An 18,005-nucleotide genomic window follows, 5' to 3' on the forward strand; every position below is an offset into this window, starting at 1 on the left:
ATTGATGTTACACAATGATATTTAACACAGTATCTTTCATGTCACATATTACGTAAATAGATGCAATTTACTAGTTAATAATTTTTCGGGAAAAATGAATTTTTCTCAAATCGACCGTGATCCAGATTTATCGACTCTCGTTGTCTCGCAATTATCATTTATGACCAAACGTCATTTATGACAAACGCTCTCGTCTGTTCTTCGATTTTACATTAAAAATACATTATCCATTTTAATGAAAGCGTCCAAATCCGTTTTACTCGAAAATTAACTCCAAAAGCCGCACATACACAGTAGACAGAGAGACAAAGAGTGTGTATGAAAGTGTGTGTGTGTGTGCGTGTGTGTAGGAAAGAGAGAAAGAGAGAGAGAGAAAGAGAAAGAATAAATGTTCGTACCGAAAGTTAGTTGTTATGGTGCTCTAAATGATGTCGTGTGAATCCGGTTGGACTCAGCCCCCTCCTCTTTGGTTGCAGACCGGGAGGTCGCCGAGGAGGACGGGGGTTGGCAGTCCGCTATCAACATCGAGTACCAACGGCAAATACAGGAATCGAACCAAAACGATACGAGCGCAGATCGGTGCGGCGAGACGGTAGTGCAACCGCAGCAAAAGCTGCCGATAATCGATCTCTTAGACAACATTAACGATCAGATGGAAATTGTGTTGAAATCAGAACCCGTCTCACCGAGGATGGACGAGCTCGAGTCCTGCCTCCTGTCGAGCCATACGATCGAGGACGATCACATGGATCTCGATTCGGCGCACGACATTCGCGACTGTCATCGAGAGAAGCAACAGCAACCACAGTCGACATCCGGAAGATCCTCGAATAATGACGCGGAGTTACGATGGCTACGGCCGCGAAACGGTACCTTGCAAACCAAGCATCAAGACGCGTCACTCGTCGTCAACAACGTGTACAAGGAACAGACTCAATACTCGAATCGCACCTATTGCAACTTGTGCCAGAAGACCTTTTCTCGCGCCTGGTCTCTACAGAGGCATTTGGCCGACACGCACTTTTACGTGCCGCAGTCTCTATCCTGCGATCAGTGTGGCAGGAGCTATAAATCGAGAAACAGTCTAGTTAGTCACAAGAGCCAGTATCACGCTAGAAAGGATCGTAAAGAACACGAAGCTAAATGCGAAGTCACGTATTGAACGGCGCTACCGATCTAGGACGAGTCTCCGTATCTCGTATCTCGTATCAGAAGACAAACATAATGACCAAAATTATAATATAACGCAAAATGTGCGTATGCGGCCCTCGGAGGGAAGGGGGAAATTTTACAGTCTACTTGTCGATCGAGTACAACCGTGTCGTATAAATGTGTTCTACTAATTGGTAGATTACGCTATTTAGGGTGCTATAGTTTACGCTCTCTCTATATTGATGTATTGTAATTATATCTCAACAGTATTGTGCAGCGAGATTTATTACTAGTCGTTCATTTCTCTTCCGACGAAAGATTACCTCAATCGAGACCAAAGAAATCATCGGTGTTAATTCCTTGGCGCCATCTATAATAAGCCGTTAGTCATTTCGCGAATATAATATACCATAGTTGTATAGTTGTCGAGATTTAATAGAACGTACTTTTTTTTTTTTTTTTTTTTAGACATATGTGTTTATTTCATAAAATTCAAATTTCAATATTTCAGACACGCAAATACAATCTCTATGCTAATGCTAATTCGTGGTAATAGAAATACCGTAATCAGATACAATATTACATTTTGCGTCTATAATATCAAAATTTGAATTGATCAAAATTATGCTAGGCTCAATTCTTATTCAAATTTATATTTTATTATTTGACGTAATACGCTTAATGAAATGCGGAACTTTTAATCCTGCATAATTAAAAAAAAATAATTTTGCTTTTTCTTAAAATGTTCCTTGATATCGAATATCGATATCGTGAGATTAAAGTCTCTATTAGAAATTCTGCGTTAACTCCATTTAATAAATTGTATTATATTTTGTATTATAGTTATTATATTTTGTGTCTAATAAATACGAAAATCTGAATTGGTCAAAATAAAGCTAAACTGAATTTTTAATTTCAATTTTTGCTTTGTCTTTTACATTACTCACGTTTTGTTTTTCCGCGTTATTCGAATTCGTATTCGAAACACAAATTAATATTTTATTAGTTGACGCATGTCCAATGAAATGCGGAATTTCTGCTATTCGTAAATCCCGAGTGATTGAAAAAAAGAATAATTTTTTGTTTCTTCTTAGAAACGTTCCTTGATATCGAATATCGATATCATGAAATTAAAGTCTTTATTAAAAATGCTGTGGTTGACAATTCAATAAACTGTATTAGTTATTATATTTTTCGACTATAATATGAAAATTTAAATTGATTAAAATTACGCTAACTTCAATTCTTAATTTGAATTTTTGTTTTATTTTTTACATTACGTTTTGTTTTTTTGCGTTATTCGAATTTCTATTTAAAACATAAATATTTTACTAGTTGACATACATCCAATGAAATGCAATTTCTATTCGCAAGCTTTAAATGATTGAAAAAAAAAAAGAAAAATTTTACTCTTATTTAGAAATGTTCCTTGATATCGAATATCGATATCGTGAGATTAAAGTCTCTATTAAAAAATGCTGTGTTGACTTAATGGTTACACCATTTAATAAACTGTATTAGTTACTAATTAGATGTTTTTATTTTATTTGCACCCCCGACATTTTATCGGTTACAGTACAATGTTAGTTGGATAGATTACAAAGAGATTACGTAACATTATACAAGCGTGTGCACTCGTTTTGATGTAGACAAATGTCATTGTTCCTATCTACTCGTGAGAGATTGTAATTGCGTATTTAAGAAAAAAATCTCCGCGCATTACCTATTGTTATAACGTATAAAAAAAACACGCAGTATACAAGTCATCGATTTAACGGCGAGGAACAAGGGAGATGATTATAAAAAAGTGAAATGTTTCTAATGAGCGAGCGCTATCTCACGGCCTAAATATCGGTACGAGAAGAAAGAACTTCTGTTGGCGACTCTTTCGCCTTCTTCAAGGCTACGCGAAAATACCATCAATCATAAAATATAGAGTACATTACGCTTCATCGCATCACCTCATTAGAAACAGATATCGCATTTATGTACACAGCTCGCACATATCTCCACATTCTCGCGCATATTCACGGCGCGTACACATGTACATATATATATATATATTATATATATAAGATATTACGCTCTATTTTGCTGTAAATAATATGCATATCAACATGGATATATCTGGTAGTCATGAAACACTAACTTCATCGCTCACGATTGTTCGCTGTGAAACCTTGGAATTGCTTGCACTGTGTTATCCTTATTGCGTCCGAAAGAAGTAAACGTCATGTGACTTGTTGAGAGAGAGAAAGAGAGAGAGAGAGAGAGAGAGAGAAATGCTGCACAGATTTCGGAATTAAAAAAACCTTCTGAAACAGAACATCGTAATTATTACCATTGTCATTGTATTCGATCGATATTACACTTCGACGGTATCAAACATCTGAATTTGATTATTTTGTTTCTCTCATCAAGTGTAATTAATGTATTAATAATCATTTTTTTGTAATTAAGTAAAATTATTAGATGGCGTAAGAATATTAGATAACGCAGAAGAAGCTCATATAAAAAAAGATCTTATATAATACTGTCGACATTCTACATCGTTCTACATCTCTCTGACAATGTCGCTGAAATTACGCAATATTGACTGTATATGAAATTATCAGCACTTCTTATGTCATGAATAAGCACTTTTGATATAATTGATGTTTCAACATTTTTTTGATCGCTTTTACATAAACGAACGAGAATTATTATTTCTTTGTTACTAGCACATTGCTTTTTAATAAAGTCTAGAGAAAAATATTAGTATAATTAGAGAGTATATCTTGCACAACACATTTTGAGAAAAAAATCTATCACGTAAAATTTCTATACAAGTTTAATTAAATCGATCGCGAAAAAGAAAAAACTTCAATCATTAGAAATTGTCCGTAGAGTGAGAATAAAAAAAACAAAAAAAAAAAAAAATGACGATAATCGACACGCGAATGACGAATTAATGATAATGCTGGAGTACATTGACATAAAGACAAGGACGGTGACGATATTCACTATAAAAATGGTTACAAACTTATACGACATATATTTATACGTTTTTATACGCCGTTATAAATGATAATCGGACTAATTGTGGGATGAACATTATTATTATAACGATGGTGATAATGAAATTGAAGCTTGAGGAGATATCGATCCTGACAATATTGGACCTCGAAGTATGCAAGGAATGGATTAAGATGACTGTTGTTCAAAGATGAGCCGGAATAGAACCAAACAATGATCAAGAGAATAAAAGTGGACAAAAGTAACTACGACGCGATGATTAACAATTACAATAACGATGAAGTAACGCGCTCGGCAGCACAACAGAATAAGAGAAAGAGAAAAAAATTAAGATAATGACGTTGACATTGACACCGACGACGAGATTGACTATGACAAGGACTTTGGCGATAGTGATTACGACAAAAGGATTTAACGATCACGATGATGATTATGATAACGATCTTATCCGGAGAAACCGGATAAATCTTGAAAATCTCACGGTCGAAAAGGCAAAAAAAAAAAAAAAAAAAAAAATAAATAAAAAAACGAGAAATACGGTGACAATGGTTACGTTAGGAGGCATTTCCCTCGTAATAATCGTCATTACATCACGCAAGCAGTGGCACCCATATATAACTCTTAGGTGGTTTTATGAAATAACACATACATACGTAAATATAAATTTGGGCACGGCTTATCGGGTGACGGTGGTACGATGTATGCTCGATTAATAAAGCGCAAAATAAAAAGTACTAAGCGACAAGTAGAAACAAAAAAGAAAAAGAGAGAAAGAGCACACACCGGGCGCACGATATTTTCTCAGCTGCGACAACTGTGGTGTAGGAGTGTGGAATGGTGATGTGCGATCGCGAGATCGACGAGACCGCGGCTAGAAAATGAAAAAAAAAAAAAAAATAGAATGACGAAATGTAGAGAAGCACGGGGATAACGTCCTCTCACTCTCTTTCTCTCTGTCTATCTCAACCCGCTCTCCCCCCCTCCCCCCTCTCTCTCTCTCCCTCTCCTTTTCCTCCCGTCTAATGCCTACTTGTCCACGTGTCCCGAACCCCCCGAACGTTACGAGTGCCAAAAGCCCACAAAAGTAGTAACCCCTGTGTGTCTGGTTCTGCCGCCAGGTCTCTTGGCCGGCAGCGGCGCGAGCGATGAGTTTCGATGTGAGCCGTGCAACAAAAACCTGACCTCCCTAACGCGGTTGAAGCGGCACATACAGAACGTGCACACCAGGCCCAGCAAGGAACCGATCTGTAACATCTGCAAGCGGGTTTACTCCAGTCTAAACAGTCTGCGCAACCACAAGAGCATCTACCATCGGCAGCACAACAAAAGCGAGCAGCAGAGAAAGGAAGTAGCGCAGGTTTGCGAATGGCAGAGAGATCAGAGAGGAGAGCACAACGAGAGAAATTACTCTGTGCAGCAGCAGCAGCAGCAGCAACAGCAACAGCAGCAGCAGCAGCAACAACAACATCAACACCAGGCTCAGCAACATCCGCGAATGGGATGAGATTACTCGGCCTTTGTCCTTCGCGCTTTCTCTCTCTCTCCCTCGGTGAATTTCTTGGTGGCGAGAGTGTATCGAGTGTTTACGCCGCACAGACATATGTTACGGATCAAAATCCGCTGTGATACCGTTTTCTGCGATCGTTGGCGATTGAAATATGAAATATTTCTTATTGTACAAGGAATGTAGATTGACAGATTCGAAATGTAGCTCGAATAATAGTTCCGTTCGCTATCGTATTCTCGAGATAGTTTTAACGAGAAGTCAAGGACCGGTCGTATGATGAGTCTTCGGTGATGTAACGTGATTTTTAATGTGACGTCACAATATGTTGTAAGCGTGAAGATATCACGAGTGAAATCGAATCTCTTGAATCGGTAACGTGCCGATAAAGCGGATTTAATTACGGTTTCGATGCTGGATAATTTCCGATTTTTTCAAGTGTTACTCTCGCGACAAAGTAGTCGTTTCTCGATGTCATTGCGTCTCTTTTCTGACGATTGGTGAAATGCGAGCCGAATAAGCGACGTCTTGAAATAAAACGCGTAGTCGCGAGAAATTCGGATGTGTCGCTTCCAGTAGACGAACGATATCGCAAAGTTGCATTCATATTTTTTATGAAAAAAATAAAATAAAATGTCCCATAAGGTATATTACATTTACATCGTTTGTAAATAGTGTTGCGAAAGATCGAACAGAGAAAAGATTCGCGTAGGTATCTAGAATCTGAGCGATTACCTATGTGATAGGTATAAACTCCTTCGACTTTCGATTAGCTCAAGAGCCGCGATATTTGTTGTTATTTTTATATATTATTTATGTGACGAGAGCGCACACACGCATACACATATATATACACACACACACACTCACACAAATATACACGCGCGATAATTGCAGACAACTTCTGTTTCTATTTATCGTCCTACGTGGCGGTACAAGAAAAAGGTGCGGTACAAACGGGATAATAAAATATTATTTAATGTATGCAATTTATTCGTAACTCCATATTTTCCTTTAGATAAATTAGAATAGAATAATGAGCTTTATTTTCCTCTCCCCGCCGTTTCATTAATTTTCCTTCTTTCCTAATACGCAGCGTTTACCCAGCGTTTGACCTTCATGTCCTATGCAATACAAGATTTCTTAGCCATAATTTGACAATAAGATCTCATTTTAGAGATTTAAATATTTATATAACAACATTACACACATGCGTTATTAATTCAATTTACAGTGCTCCATTTGCAGCATTGACAAGTTCCGTAATATTTAAACAAAATATTAATATTTTCGTATTTCTAACGTAAACTTAATTTTGATTTAAAGTTCTGTAATTTGATGAATTGGAAAGGAAAAAAATAGATATGTTGCAAAAATTTTGATTTTTACAAAAGACTTATCTTTGCATCCATTATTGCAAAAGTTTTATTAATTTAATATTAATTTCGTCTTATACAAGGAAATTGTTCTTCTATATTTTTTATGAACTGTAAAGCAGGTTAAATAAAAGAAAAAATGTAAAAAATACGAGGAAATAAAAATTTCTTATTTTGAGTTTTTATCTTGAAAAATGTATATAAAAACTCATTAAAAGTGAAGCGAAAGGCTTTGTGGGAATAATCTTTAAACTTCTACATGGTAAAAAAAAAAAAAAATAAAGCAAATTAATATCGAGATCTTAAACGCAACCAGAAGAAGCAGCCGTAAAATACAAGTAATGTGTTAACATACAATTTCATAGGTATTACGATTTAATAGTTTCTCAAATTGTCCTAAACTTTAATGCTTTTTATTTTATGCATGCATATTATCAGATTTACACATTATAGTGTGTGTCTCTGTATCTCCCTATATTAATTTTTAAATAATATATTTTCATTATTTTAGTGCGTTGAATAAACATCATCGAAAAAAAAAATAAATAAATAATGAGCGTGAACTTTTCAAAGTTATTCACAAGTAAAGAGACGTTTTAAAAGATTATAATCGCCGAAAAATTAACGTTATACGCAAATTTATCTACACAGAAAACACGCGTACGTGTGAATGCGCGCGTATTAATGTACTTTCGCTTATTTATCGCATTTTTAGAAAAGGCACGTTTATTTTTGTCGATATATATATATATATAGGATGTTTCAGAGTTAAATGTCCTAATTTAAAATATGAATTTAGAACTTCAAAATAGGAAGAAACTGTCTTCTGAAGATATGCCCGTAAACGCTTTGTTTAAGAGATGACATCTAAAATTATGGAATATAAGAATGATAGAGTTATATGTCTACTAATATATATATAACTTGTTTCTTATAACTGTCAATAAACTGTTTATATATATATTATGAAACCGATGCACAAACATCATGTTAAAATATCACTTTTTCAATGATATTTCTTATCATTCGGTAACTTTTTCAGTTTTTTGAATGCTTTCGCGAACTAACAAGAAGAGTCCCTTAGGTTTCTCTTAGATTCTCTCTGATTTTAATTAAATTTCGTGGGTTTATAGAGGGGATCAAAATATTTGATATATATTTTTTATCCACAATCAAACATGTTTAAGGAGATTCTAAAGTCGTCTATATATTACCGATGAAAATGATTATTTGTTTGCACCGAAATGTTTTCCTTAGTTGAAGAGATAAATAAATGCTTTCTTAAAATTAAAGTAGACACAATAATAAACTTGGAATATTGTGATTTTATGTTAAAAATGGAAATAATAAAAAAATTACAGTCAAAGGTCGTAATAATATTTGCTTAATATAAAAGTTTTACATACAAAATAAGATAGATTCCCATTAAGAATTACATGAAGGAGTATTTGCGAACTTTTAGAAATGAGCTTAAAAGTCTAGTAAAAAACGCTTCGGTCTACAAAACTTTTGTATTGTCTTTTGTAAAAGTTTTTTACTAGACTTCTAAGCTCATTTCTAAAAGTTCACAAATATTCCTTCAAGCCTAGTAGGAATCTATTTTATTTTGTATGTCTAAACTGCAAAACTTGTATTAAAAACATTTAAGTCTAAAAAATAATCGTTTTCAGTAATACATTACAAATTAACTTTAAAAAAAAATTAAGTTTTATAACTCATATTTTTTATGAAAAAAATTAACTTTTATACCAGTGAATAGCTTTTGAAATTCAGTACATTTACGAAATTACGCCATCATGTTTCGTTCAAAAATTATAACCAAAAAACGAAAATTTTTAAGAGCTGATTTCGTCTCTTAAACATGTTTAGTTACCAATAAAAAAAATACGTATCGTATATTTTGATCTTCTCTGCAAACCTACAAAGTTTGATTAAAATCGAAGAGGCACCTTTCTTGTAAGGGTATTATTAGAGCTTACATTTATTGTAATAGTAAAAATGTCAATATGATGTTTGCGTACTGTTTTCATAATATTGATATATACAGGTACAGAAGCAAGTTCATATTAACAGTTGTACAATAACCTTATTATTTTTACTTATAACTTTCAATGTCAATATCTCTTAAGCTTAAGCAAAGCATTCGCGGGTAGGTATACCTCTAGAAGAAAATTTTTTCTTGAGGTTTTAAATTCATATTTTAAATTAGGACGTTTAACCCTGAAACATCTTATATATATTCTTTTCTTTTATATATATATATATATATATATATATATATATATATATATATATATATATATATATATAAACATAAATAATATATATATATATATATAAACATAAATAATATATATATTTTTACTTTTAAATTAATGTTATCATTATCTTTCCTACTTGATGTGTTGTAGTAATTGTTATTACCATTAACATTTTTCTCTATCAGCAAGTCTTCATATTATTGTTGCTGCTGCTATTGTCGCTCTTGCTACTGCCTTTATACTATTATACTTTTTACTATAATCATTATTATTATTATTATTATTATTATTATTATTATATATAAAAGTTACAACACCATTATACCACTATTGTTGACACCAGAAATACTACTCCTTTTCCATCGAAAGTCAGTTAATATCCCGGAAGAAAGCGGTTTACATTTACTTTTACAGCTCGGAGAAAGGTATGTGCGGAATATTTCGTTGTTTGTTAAGCTCGCTTGGAATCTTTCTTTTCTTTCATCGAGCGTCCGTTTCACTCGACACTCGGTATTCCGTCATATAAATATTTATTTATTTCATAAGTATTCATAAATTACAATAAGTACACATCAAAGTATAATTTATTGCTTCATCAATCATATCTTCTTGGTTAGCTATAAGCTCAACATTCGATCACGATTTATCTGATGTAAAGCAAGACGCTAAATTACATTGATAATGAAAGTCAAGTTATTCATAGCCTCACGTTTGCGTTCAATACTTCAATGACAACAAACAGTTACGGCGACAATATGTTCGCCCATCTTGGATTCTAGCTATTAGATTTTTCGTTTCACACAAAGAACGAAATTTCTCTTTTCGTAGTATTCGATATTTCAAAAACTAAATTATATAAATGCAATATAGATATAATAAGAGAAACAGGAAGAGAAAGAGAGAGAGAGAGAGAGAGAGAGAGAGAGAGAGAGAGAGAGAAAGTAAAAATAAGACAAGAGTGGAAAAACATCAAGCACAATGGAATGTACGTAACTTTAAAAAAATGAACAGCTAAACCTCTTACATGGTGCGAAAAAAAATTCGCAAAAAAAATTGCACTATCGTTTTCGGCGCCTGTTCTGTGATCGTCGCGTTTATTATGCATGACCAATGACAAACCAGAGCTCCGAGCCACACTTTTAATATCTGCGGCTATTACATGCAGTAGAAAGAAACAAGTTATTCTCGAGCAATCACGTGGCTCGTAGGGACACCTCAACAGGCTGGTCTGTAAAAGTATCGATGGATATTCAGTAACTCTTTTTGATACCACTGCCAATCTTGTTCTAGATCGATTTCATTCCCTTCTTTTCCAAACCAATCTATTCCTCTACTCAGCTTTCCCAAACTGATCAATAATCGACTTATAATTGACTGTCAGCGAAGACCTTCTGTTTTTTCGGCCCTACTTGCACATCAACCGCATTAATCCTCTTCCCCCTCCTCTCTCTCTCTCCTCTCCCCTCTCTCTAGCCCTAATCATACAAGAATACTTAGCAGCGTATCGTAACTAATCTTGTCCAAGTGATATTAATAGCAGTCGTATCTTTGTTCTTGTTTGTTCCCGGTCCCGCTCGCTCGGCTATACGTTTGGCTCTGGTTCGTCATTGTTCTGTGTGTACCTACCCGCTACCTTCACGAACACGGACTTGCGCTGGGGGTCCATCCACACACGTGGCTCTCCGTGTGCCTCCTACACCACAAATATTGGTTCGTAATGGAAATATTTCTTTTTAATTGGGTGTCGATGCATATGTAACGGACTATGGTTACTTGATTTACTTTCTCTCTCTTTTTTTTCTTTCTTTCTTTCTTTCTCTTTTCTCTTTTGCATATTTTATGTTTTCTCCCTTTTGCGCTGGTTCATACATACATACATATATATATATATATATATATATATATATATATATATATATATATATATATATATATATATATATATATACACATTTATGTATCTGCTTTTAAATGTTATATCTATTTACATACTTGTTGTATTTATATTAAAAAATTTTTTTTTTTATGTATATATTTAATCTGCTCTCTTCGTGGTATAATTTATCGACTTACGCGCCGCGCATCCATTTTTTTCCTATCCGCTATGTTTATCAACTTATACATATATAACTTGTTCGCTTTACGCTTGTCTATCGCTTTATAAAAACGTTCGACCATATACTATCTTTGTTCTCTCCCATTCGCACTTCTTCTGTCTCTCGCGTCTTCAACTACGTCGCGTGTGTTTTGAAACGAAAAAAAAAAAAAAAAAAAAAAAAAAAAAATTTCTCCTACGATCCGAATCTTAAAAAATCCGACGTGCGCGCATTTTATTGATTAATATCCGCGCGAATCCCAGGTTCGCCCTCGGCGATCCTCGCGATGCGACTGTCGCATCCGTTACACGGTAGTCTACTACCACCAGGGATCTGTTATACGTGCGACGTGTGCGGGAAGACTCTTTCTACGAAGCTCACCCTGAAACGGCACAAAGAGCAACAACACTTTCAGCCCCTGAACAGCGCGGTCTGCGCGCTGTGCCACAAGGTGTTCAGGACGCTCAACAGCCTGAACAACCACAAGAGCATCTACCACCGTAGGCAGAAATAGAAGTGATCGCGTACGCGCGTGTCTTACGTGCCAAGGGACACCACGAAACGAGCTTAATAGACACTTATAAAAGGTTTCGCGTCTTCTGTGCGGCTGAGAGTGCGATTGAACCGGTCGTTGATCAGCAGCGTGATCGTCCTCCTCGCGAGAACCACGTCGCATTCTCTTCGAATTCTTGCCGTCTGGCCAAAAGCGACGTCAAACGCGATTGGAAAGAGAAATGATTTTCAGCGTTCAGATTTCCATATTTTCGATCGGAGGTCTATAATCTTATAGCGCATTTAACGCTGGATGTGGCCGTCCGATTTTATTTACTTTGACTCGTTAAGACTTCCGCACCATCTTTTGAGAAAATTTATTATTATTGACTTTATAAAGTTTCGAACTAAAACAGACTAATACCTTTTTCTCACCGTGATATTATCTCGATTATATTATAATTGCCATAATTGTTAGAATATTAAAAACGAAAGTAATTTGAGGCAATCCAGGTTTAAAGGTCAACATGCACCGCGAGATTAAAATTAAACGGGCACGTTTAGCGGTGAATATACAGTGAGAAGTTTATATTACGGGCCTCCGACTAGTAACTAGGACTACCGATGTTTTGTACGAGATTCGAAACGCAATTGTTATGTTTATTATACATCACCTATCGATTTACATCGGTCATCGGTCGGGTTTGACATTTGGGACCAGTCTTGAAAAGCACAACAAGAATGTGTGAATTCTCTTTCTCCGCTCGATCATTCGAGGAAGATGCGATTGTCGAAAGCAACTCGTCTTTTCGAAAGGACAATAGGAATCGAATGTTGCGCCATTGTGTTCATCGTATTTGCGCGTGTCCTTAACATCTTCCTCGCATCTTCCTTAACCAGCTTACTTAACAACAATTTTCGTAAAAAAAAAATAAATAAATAAATAAATAAATAAATAAAAAATAAAGAAAAGCGAACGTCGTCTCGAGAAAATCAGTGCTTCCAGATGTAAGTACGTGGTGGATATTGTTATTACGCGCGCGCGGACCAGAAATCGATAGAAAAGCTCTGTCTGATCTCGCGCCATTGTTTTAGATATATCCCTATAATTCTCTTTTTATTTTAATAATCCTTTGGACATTATGACGAGACGGTGATATTAATGCGTTGATGTCGTGCTCCCGAACTTTCAAAGAAAAGTTTTAGGATTTAATTAATTGACAAAGTTGTGATGGAAAAAAATGAGACTGACGGGAGTGCAATCGAATGATTCGAATTAGGATCGGTTTCCCCGAGTTGATTTTTCTACTCGGCACGTGTAATCTTCGAGGCGTGTAATTGGCAAATTATTTGTTCGTACTCTATTCACGGAAGTGATTACTACTTACAATTAGATTTCGCACGTAAGATTCACGCACTGGCGTTATGATTACGGGACCCAGTGCCAATGGATTAAAAATATAGGCGAGAGTGCGTATAATCGTAATTTTATAATTACTTGTACTTATTTTTTTTCTTTTTCTACAGTACATTTTCTCGTACATGTTCTTTTCTTTTCGTTAATACGTATCGCGCGGAAATAAATAAATGATCGGTCGCATGATAAGTACGATAGACTGGATACGCGCGAATATGCTGGTTTCAATATCATATTTCGGAGATTCACGATCACAGTGTATAATCTCGTTGAGTTCAATTTCCGATGCTACAGATACAGTCGGTAATCCCTGTACCTTGCATCAATTATCGTGATTCCTTTCGGGAATAAACATGAAGCTCATTACGATGTGTCTGTAACATAGAGATTTGAGATTTCGCCGTAATTATAGCTGTTTCAATCTCAAGATCGTTAGTTTGGGATTTAATCGTATAGACGCACTTGCGCTAAAGCTTCGATATTGTTTCGCAGCATAATAGGACAATCGGTGTCGAAACCATGTCAAGAGCGCTTATTGGCTATGAAACGCGAATTAATTTAGGCTTTATTAGTTAGATCGATATAACGCGAGGATGGATACGACTATTCGAGGAAACTCTTAATGGAGACACAATCGTCCAACTAAGTATAGATAGAAGCGTCCAAAAATAAGTTTCGATAAGACTGCAAGCGAGCCCCGGCAATATGAGGCAGAGCATTCGAGAGTTTAATCGTTTCATTATTAAATATCGCGCGATTTTTTGCATAGTTCCGATGGAGTTTGAGGAAAACGCGAAGAAAGATATTCACAGGCAGAAGAGGGTAAATGAGAGACTAGTTTTACTAGGGTTTGTGCGAGGGGATTCTTATTTTTATACCGTGATTCTTCGCTCTTCGTCGTCGCTTGAATCGGGGAAAATTGAGAGATGCAATGGTTTAATATATACACGCATATACATATATTTTTACTTTAATATATTCATTCCATTTATTAAATGCTTTAGCGGGCTATCCTACGTGGACTTACATTCGTTTTTTTTGCGATACCTAACGAATTTTACATAAAGTACCTTACTTTGTTATTATTCTCTATTAAAAAATTATATTATTATTATTATTATTATTATTATTATTATTATTATTATTATTATTATTACTCATATTATATATATTGCAATTATTATCATTATTATTAATTATTAATAATAGTATTCCTGTTAATATATTGTTATTAATATTATTATTGGTATTATTACTATTATTATATATTCTTATTCTTATCGCGCTGTTGTGTTACGGTTGTTTCTGTTTCTGTTTCTGTTTCGCGTCATAGCTGTGTTTTTTGTGGAAAGCTTTTCCCGCTTTATTACAATATATTCCAAAGACACAGAGTACTCTACTTCCGTAATATCCGGCTGGAATGTTTCATTCGATATACCGCTCTTTCCCGTCCATTTTATGACGCTTTCAAGTGTCCCAACGAACGAATCTCTCGAAAAGTTGCATCGCGTTTTTTTATGGCTTTTTTTTTTTAGTGAGAAAAAGACCTTGTCATCGAATCGCGCGATTGGAAAATGCGACTTTGTCAGTTTGAGGATGAATGGACGGGAAGACGATGAAGAATACGCGCCATTAACAATAATATTGAATAATACAAAACTCCAGAAAATGTTTCATCGAACAAGATTTGAAATATTAGAATGTCTTTTCGATGTTCTCTTATCATCTTTTCTTGAAATTTTGCATAATCTGGGTTATCTGGGACGGTTGATTACTCGCATTCTAAATAACTCACAGATAAACAGCCGTATACATACACAATACTTGTCATCGTAAACGCTATATTTTAGTAATGACACGGCTCACACTTGGTAAGAAGCCTATATGATGACCGAGATATCATCATTTCGTGTCGCGTCGAATAAAAAAAAAAAAAAAAAACAGGCAAAATTGGGATTCACGAATGCATACGCATCGGCCTAAAAAGCAAGATTGTTGTGTGTGTGATTCGGTTTAAAGTGATACATATAATTTTTTTTTTTTTTTTTTTGAGTGGAACGTAAACACACGAGTTGAGACACGATAAGGGATGTCGAGAGCACAATTGCGAGCGAATGTGAGTTCACCATAATGCGAGACGTCGGAGTGACACGATAGCAGCGATCGCAATTACATCGATATCGCAATTCACAAAGGTATTGCAATCTTTGGCGAAATTGTAACGTGTAGTCTACACAAATACTATGGATATTATGGTCGATATCGTTGGAATACGAAATGTCTCGCGACGGTTATCGAAACGGATCGAACTGCGTTAAAGACAAGACTTTCCTGAACCGGTGTACAGTTAAAGTGCGACGAAAGATTAACGCCTGTATTATATTCTCGTTAATGAGATAGGTTCCTTCATACACATTCGAAATAGAAATGGAAATCGGGTTGGACTAAAAAAAAAATCGATGTCGAATCGCGTTGACGGAAGACTATTACCGGAGTATATCGGACAGCGTGAGAGGCTCTCGCGAAATTTTAGCAAAGCTAACCGTTAATAAATAAATTTACATTGCGATTAAAGAGAGTTAAAGCTCGGAGTGACACTGTATTTAAGGCTGAATCATAATAAATCGTGATACGACTGAAGGCTCTGCGTAATTAGCGTGAATTGGGATGTAATGATTGTGAATGAATTACATTATAAATAAAGTGTATGACTGAATTTGCACAAACGTGTGAGGTCTGTCTAATTCGCGAGACGATTTCAAATTCAAAATGAATCTCATCGTGTTTCCTGTCTGTACAAGCATATACTTTTTAGCCACCCTGTAAAGTCTATACCCTGTTTAGCGTTTCTTTCACCGGCTGATTCGAGAAGAGATGCCATATTTTTCTCTATGTCGCTGCACACATGCGTACGTGCGCGTGCGTTAAGTATGTGTATGTGTGTTGTCTTTCGTCGATTCGCTCGATCGATTTGTATCCCGCCGGATCTTTGAATCTTCTCACCGATCGCATAAGGGAATTGTTACTCGACAATTGCATCGCGATCGAAGAAACACGCGCGTGGCGCGTTGATAAATGAGAGTGCGTGACTATACATATATACATATATATTTTTTTGCAAAAAGTGCACAAATCCCTCCCTCCCCCCCGCCCCCCGCCCCCTGCCTCCCAATAGACACACAGCCACCCGAATTCGATCCGAGTGACGAACTGATGCTCGCGTGTTGCACAAACATCGCATATCGATGCGTTCACATACTTCGGCTCGTATAGGCAATTTCTGACGCGAGTGTATATGCACGTTAAATGCATTTATAGATAGGCTATGATAATTTATATTTAAAATATGTTTTGTCGAGTGCATCGTTGCGTCGCGCGTATTTTCCGCCTTTCGCATTATAATACGGACTCTTGCGTATCAAAACGTTACGCAAATGTTTGAAAATTGATCGGTCAATTATTGTCATTAACATGCACATATACATATGTGTATACATGGGTAACATTATCATCAGATTTTTTTTAATCAATTGAACGAAATTGTTGATAATGTCATTTGACACATAAAAAATTGTTTCTCCGATTTTTTATCTTTAAATGTATCGTATCATACATTTTTTAACTAACAACAACATAATTCGGAAAGGACTAAATTTTTATATTTAAAACAATATATTGCACATTTTGTGCGAAATATTTCGTAAGATTTTTTGAAACATCTTTATACAGCTTTGCGCGTTATCGACGTGTCTTGTAGTTTACAAAAGGATGTTGTGCAATTGAAGAAAATATCGTGATTATATTAAAAAAAAAAAAAAAAAAAAAGAAAATAGCGAAATTACGCGCGACATAAAATGCATTAGTACAGCTAATTTAAATAAGGAGGGTGGATTGCGTTGTGGAGTTTAAAATAAAAGCAAAAAGATTGTTAAATCGAAGGAATGGAGAGGATGAGGAAGAAGAACGAAGCTTTAAATTACGAGAATAACGAACACAATTTTATAGTGGTCAGGACAAGAAAGAACTGATATTGATAATATTTAAATTAGTAGATTTATTCGAAGAAACGAATTTGTGACTACTGTAAAAATGGCCAAATATAATTGCGAATATATATATATATACATACACATATATTTATATGTGTGTGCGTGACATGCCTGTGTACGTTCGTATCCTTACACGTACAAATGTACACGTGTATACATGCTTGCACACATATGTACATATATTTGTCCTCCGATCAGCGGTCGGTGCGATATTATGCGAATAATAAATTATTAATGAAATTAATGTAAATTTGACTGAATATTTAACTACAATTTATATATTAATAGAGATTTATTTGAGCGTCTTCTTTGTTTATTGTTCGTTTAATTCTTCGCTTTTGTGTTATATTCCTGTAACACGCGATATCGTGCAGCCAACAGATTACCACCGGTTTACGTTATATCGAAGACTCGTTAGTTTGGTATAAACAGGCTATTTAATGTCATTCTTCATTATCGTGTTTGGTTGCGTATCGCTTTCAAGTAAAGATAGACGAAGATGTTTGTGTAACATATGTATTGTATTATAAAGATATTGACGCAATGCGCGTTATCAAAGTGTCTTATGGTTTACAAAAGAATGTTGTGCAATCGAAGAAAATATCGTCATTTAAAAAAAAAATATCGATACAATCGCTTTATA

The 18,005-nt window shown here is 35.2% G+C and overlaps 1 protein-coding gene across 18 annotated transcripts in view; it reads left to right on the forward strand.

Moving 5' to 3' along the window:
• The window catches only part of Br (broad-complex core protein), a 51,049-nt gene extending 33,906 nt beyond the window's left edge, over positions 1–17,143 (forward strand). For 12 of the 18 annotated variants that reach the window (XM_072911296.1, XM_072911337.1, XM_072911347.1 and 9 more), the window contains one exon: positions 477–5,230. In XM_072911296.1, coding sequence (XP_072767397.1) covers positions 477–1,162 — 686 coding nt within the window. In that variant the 3' untranslated portion in view covers positions 1,163–5,230. Of the gene's footprint in view, positions 1–476; positions 5,231–5,285; positions 6,661–11,667 lie in introns of those variants that run through there. The other 6 variants (XM_072911400.1, XM_072911409.1, XM_072911435.1 and 3 more) reach the window with 3 other exon arrangements.
• Positions 17,144–18,005: the final 862 nt, after the last annotated feature.

This window comes from Anoplolepis gracilipes, chromosome 1 (assembly GCF_047496725.1).
Source record: "Anoplolepis gracilipes chromosome 1, ASM4749672v1, whole genome shotgun sequence".
Taxonomy (NCBI): domain Eukaryota; kingdom Metazoa; phylum Arthropoda; class Insecta; order Hymenoptera; family Formicidae; genus Anoplolepis; species Anoplolepis gracilipes.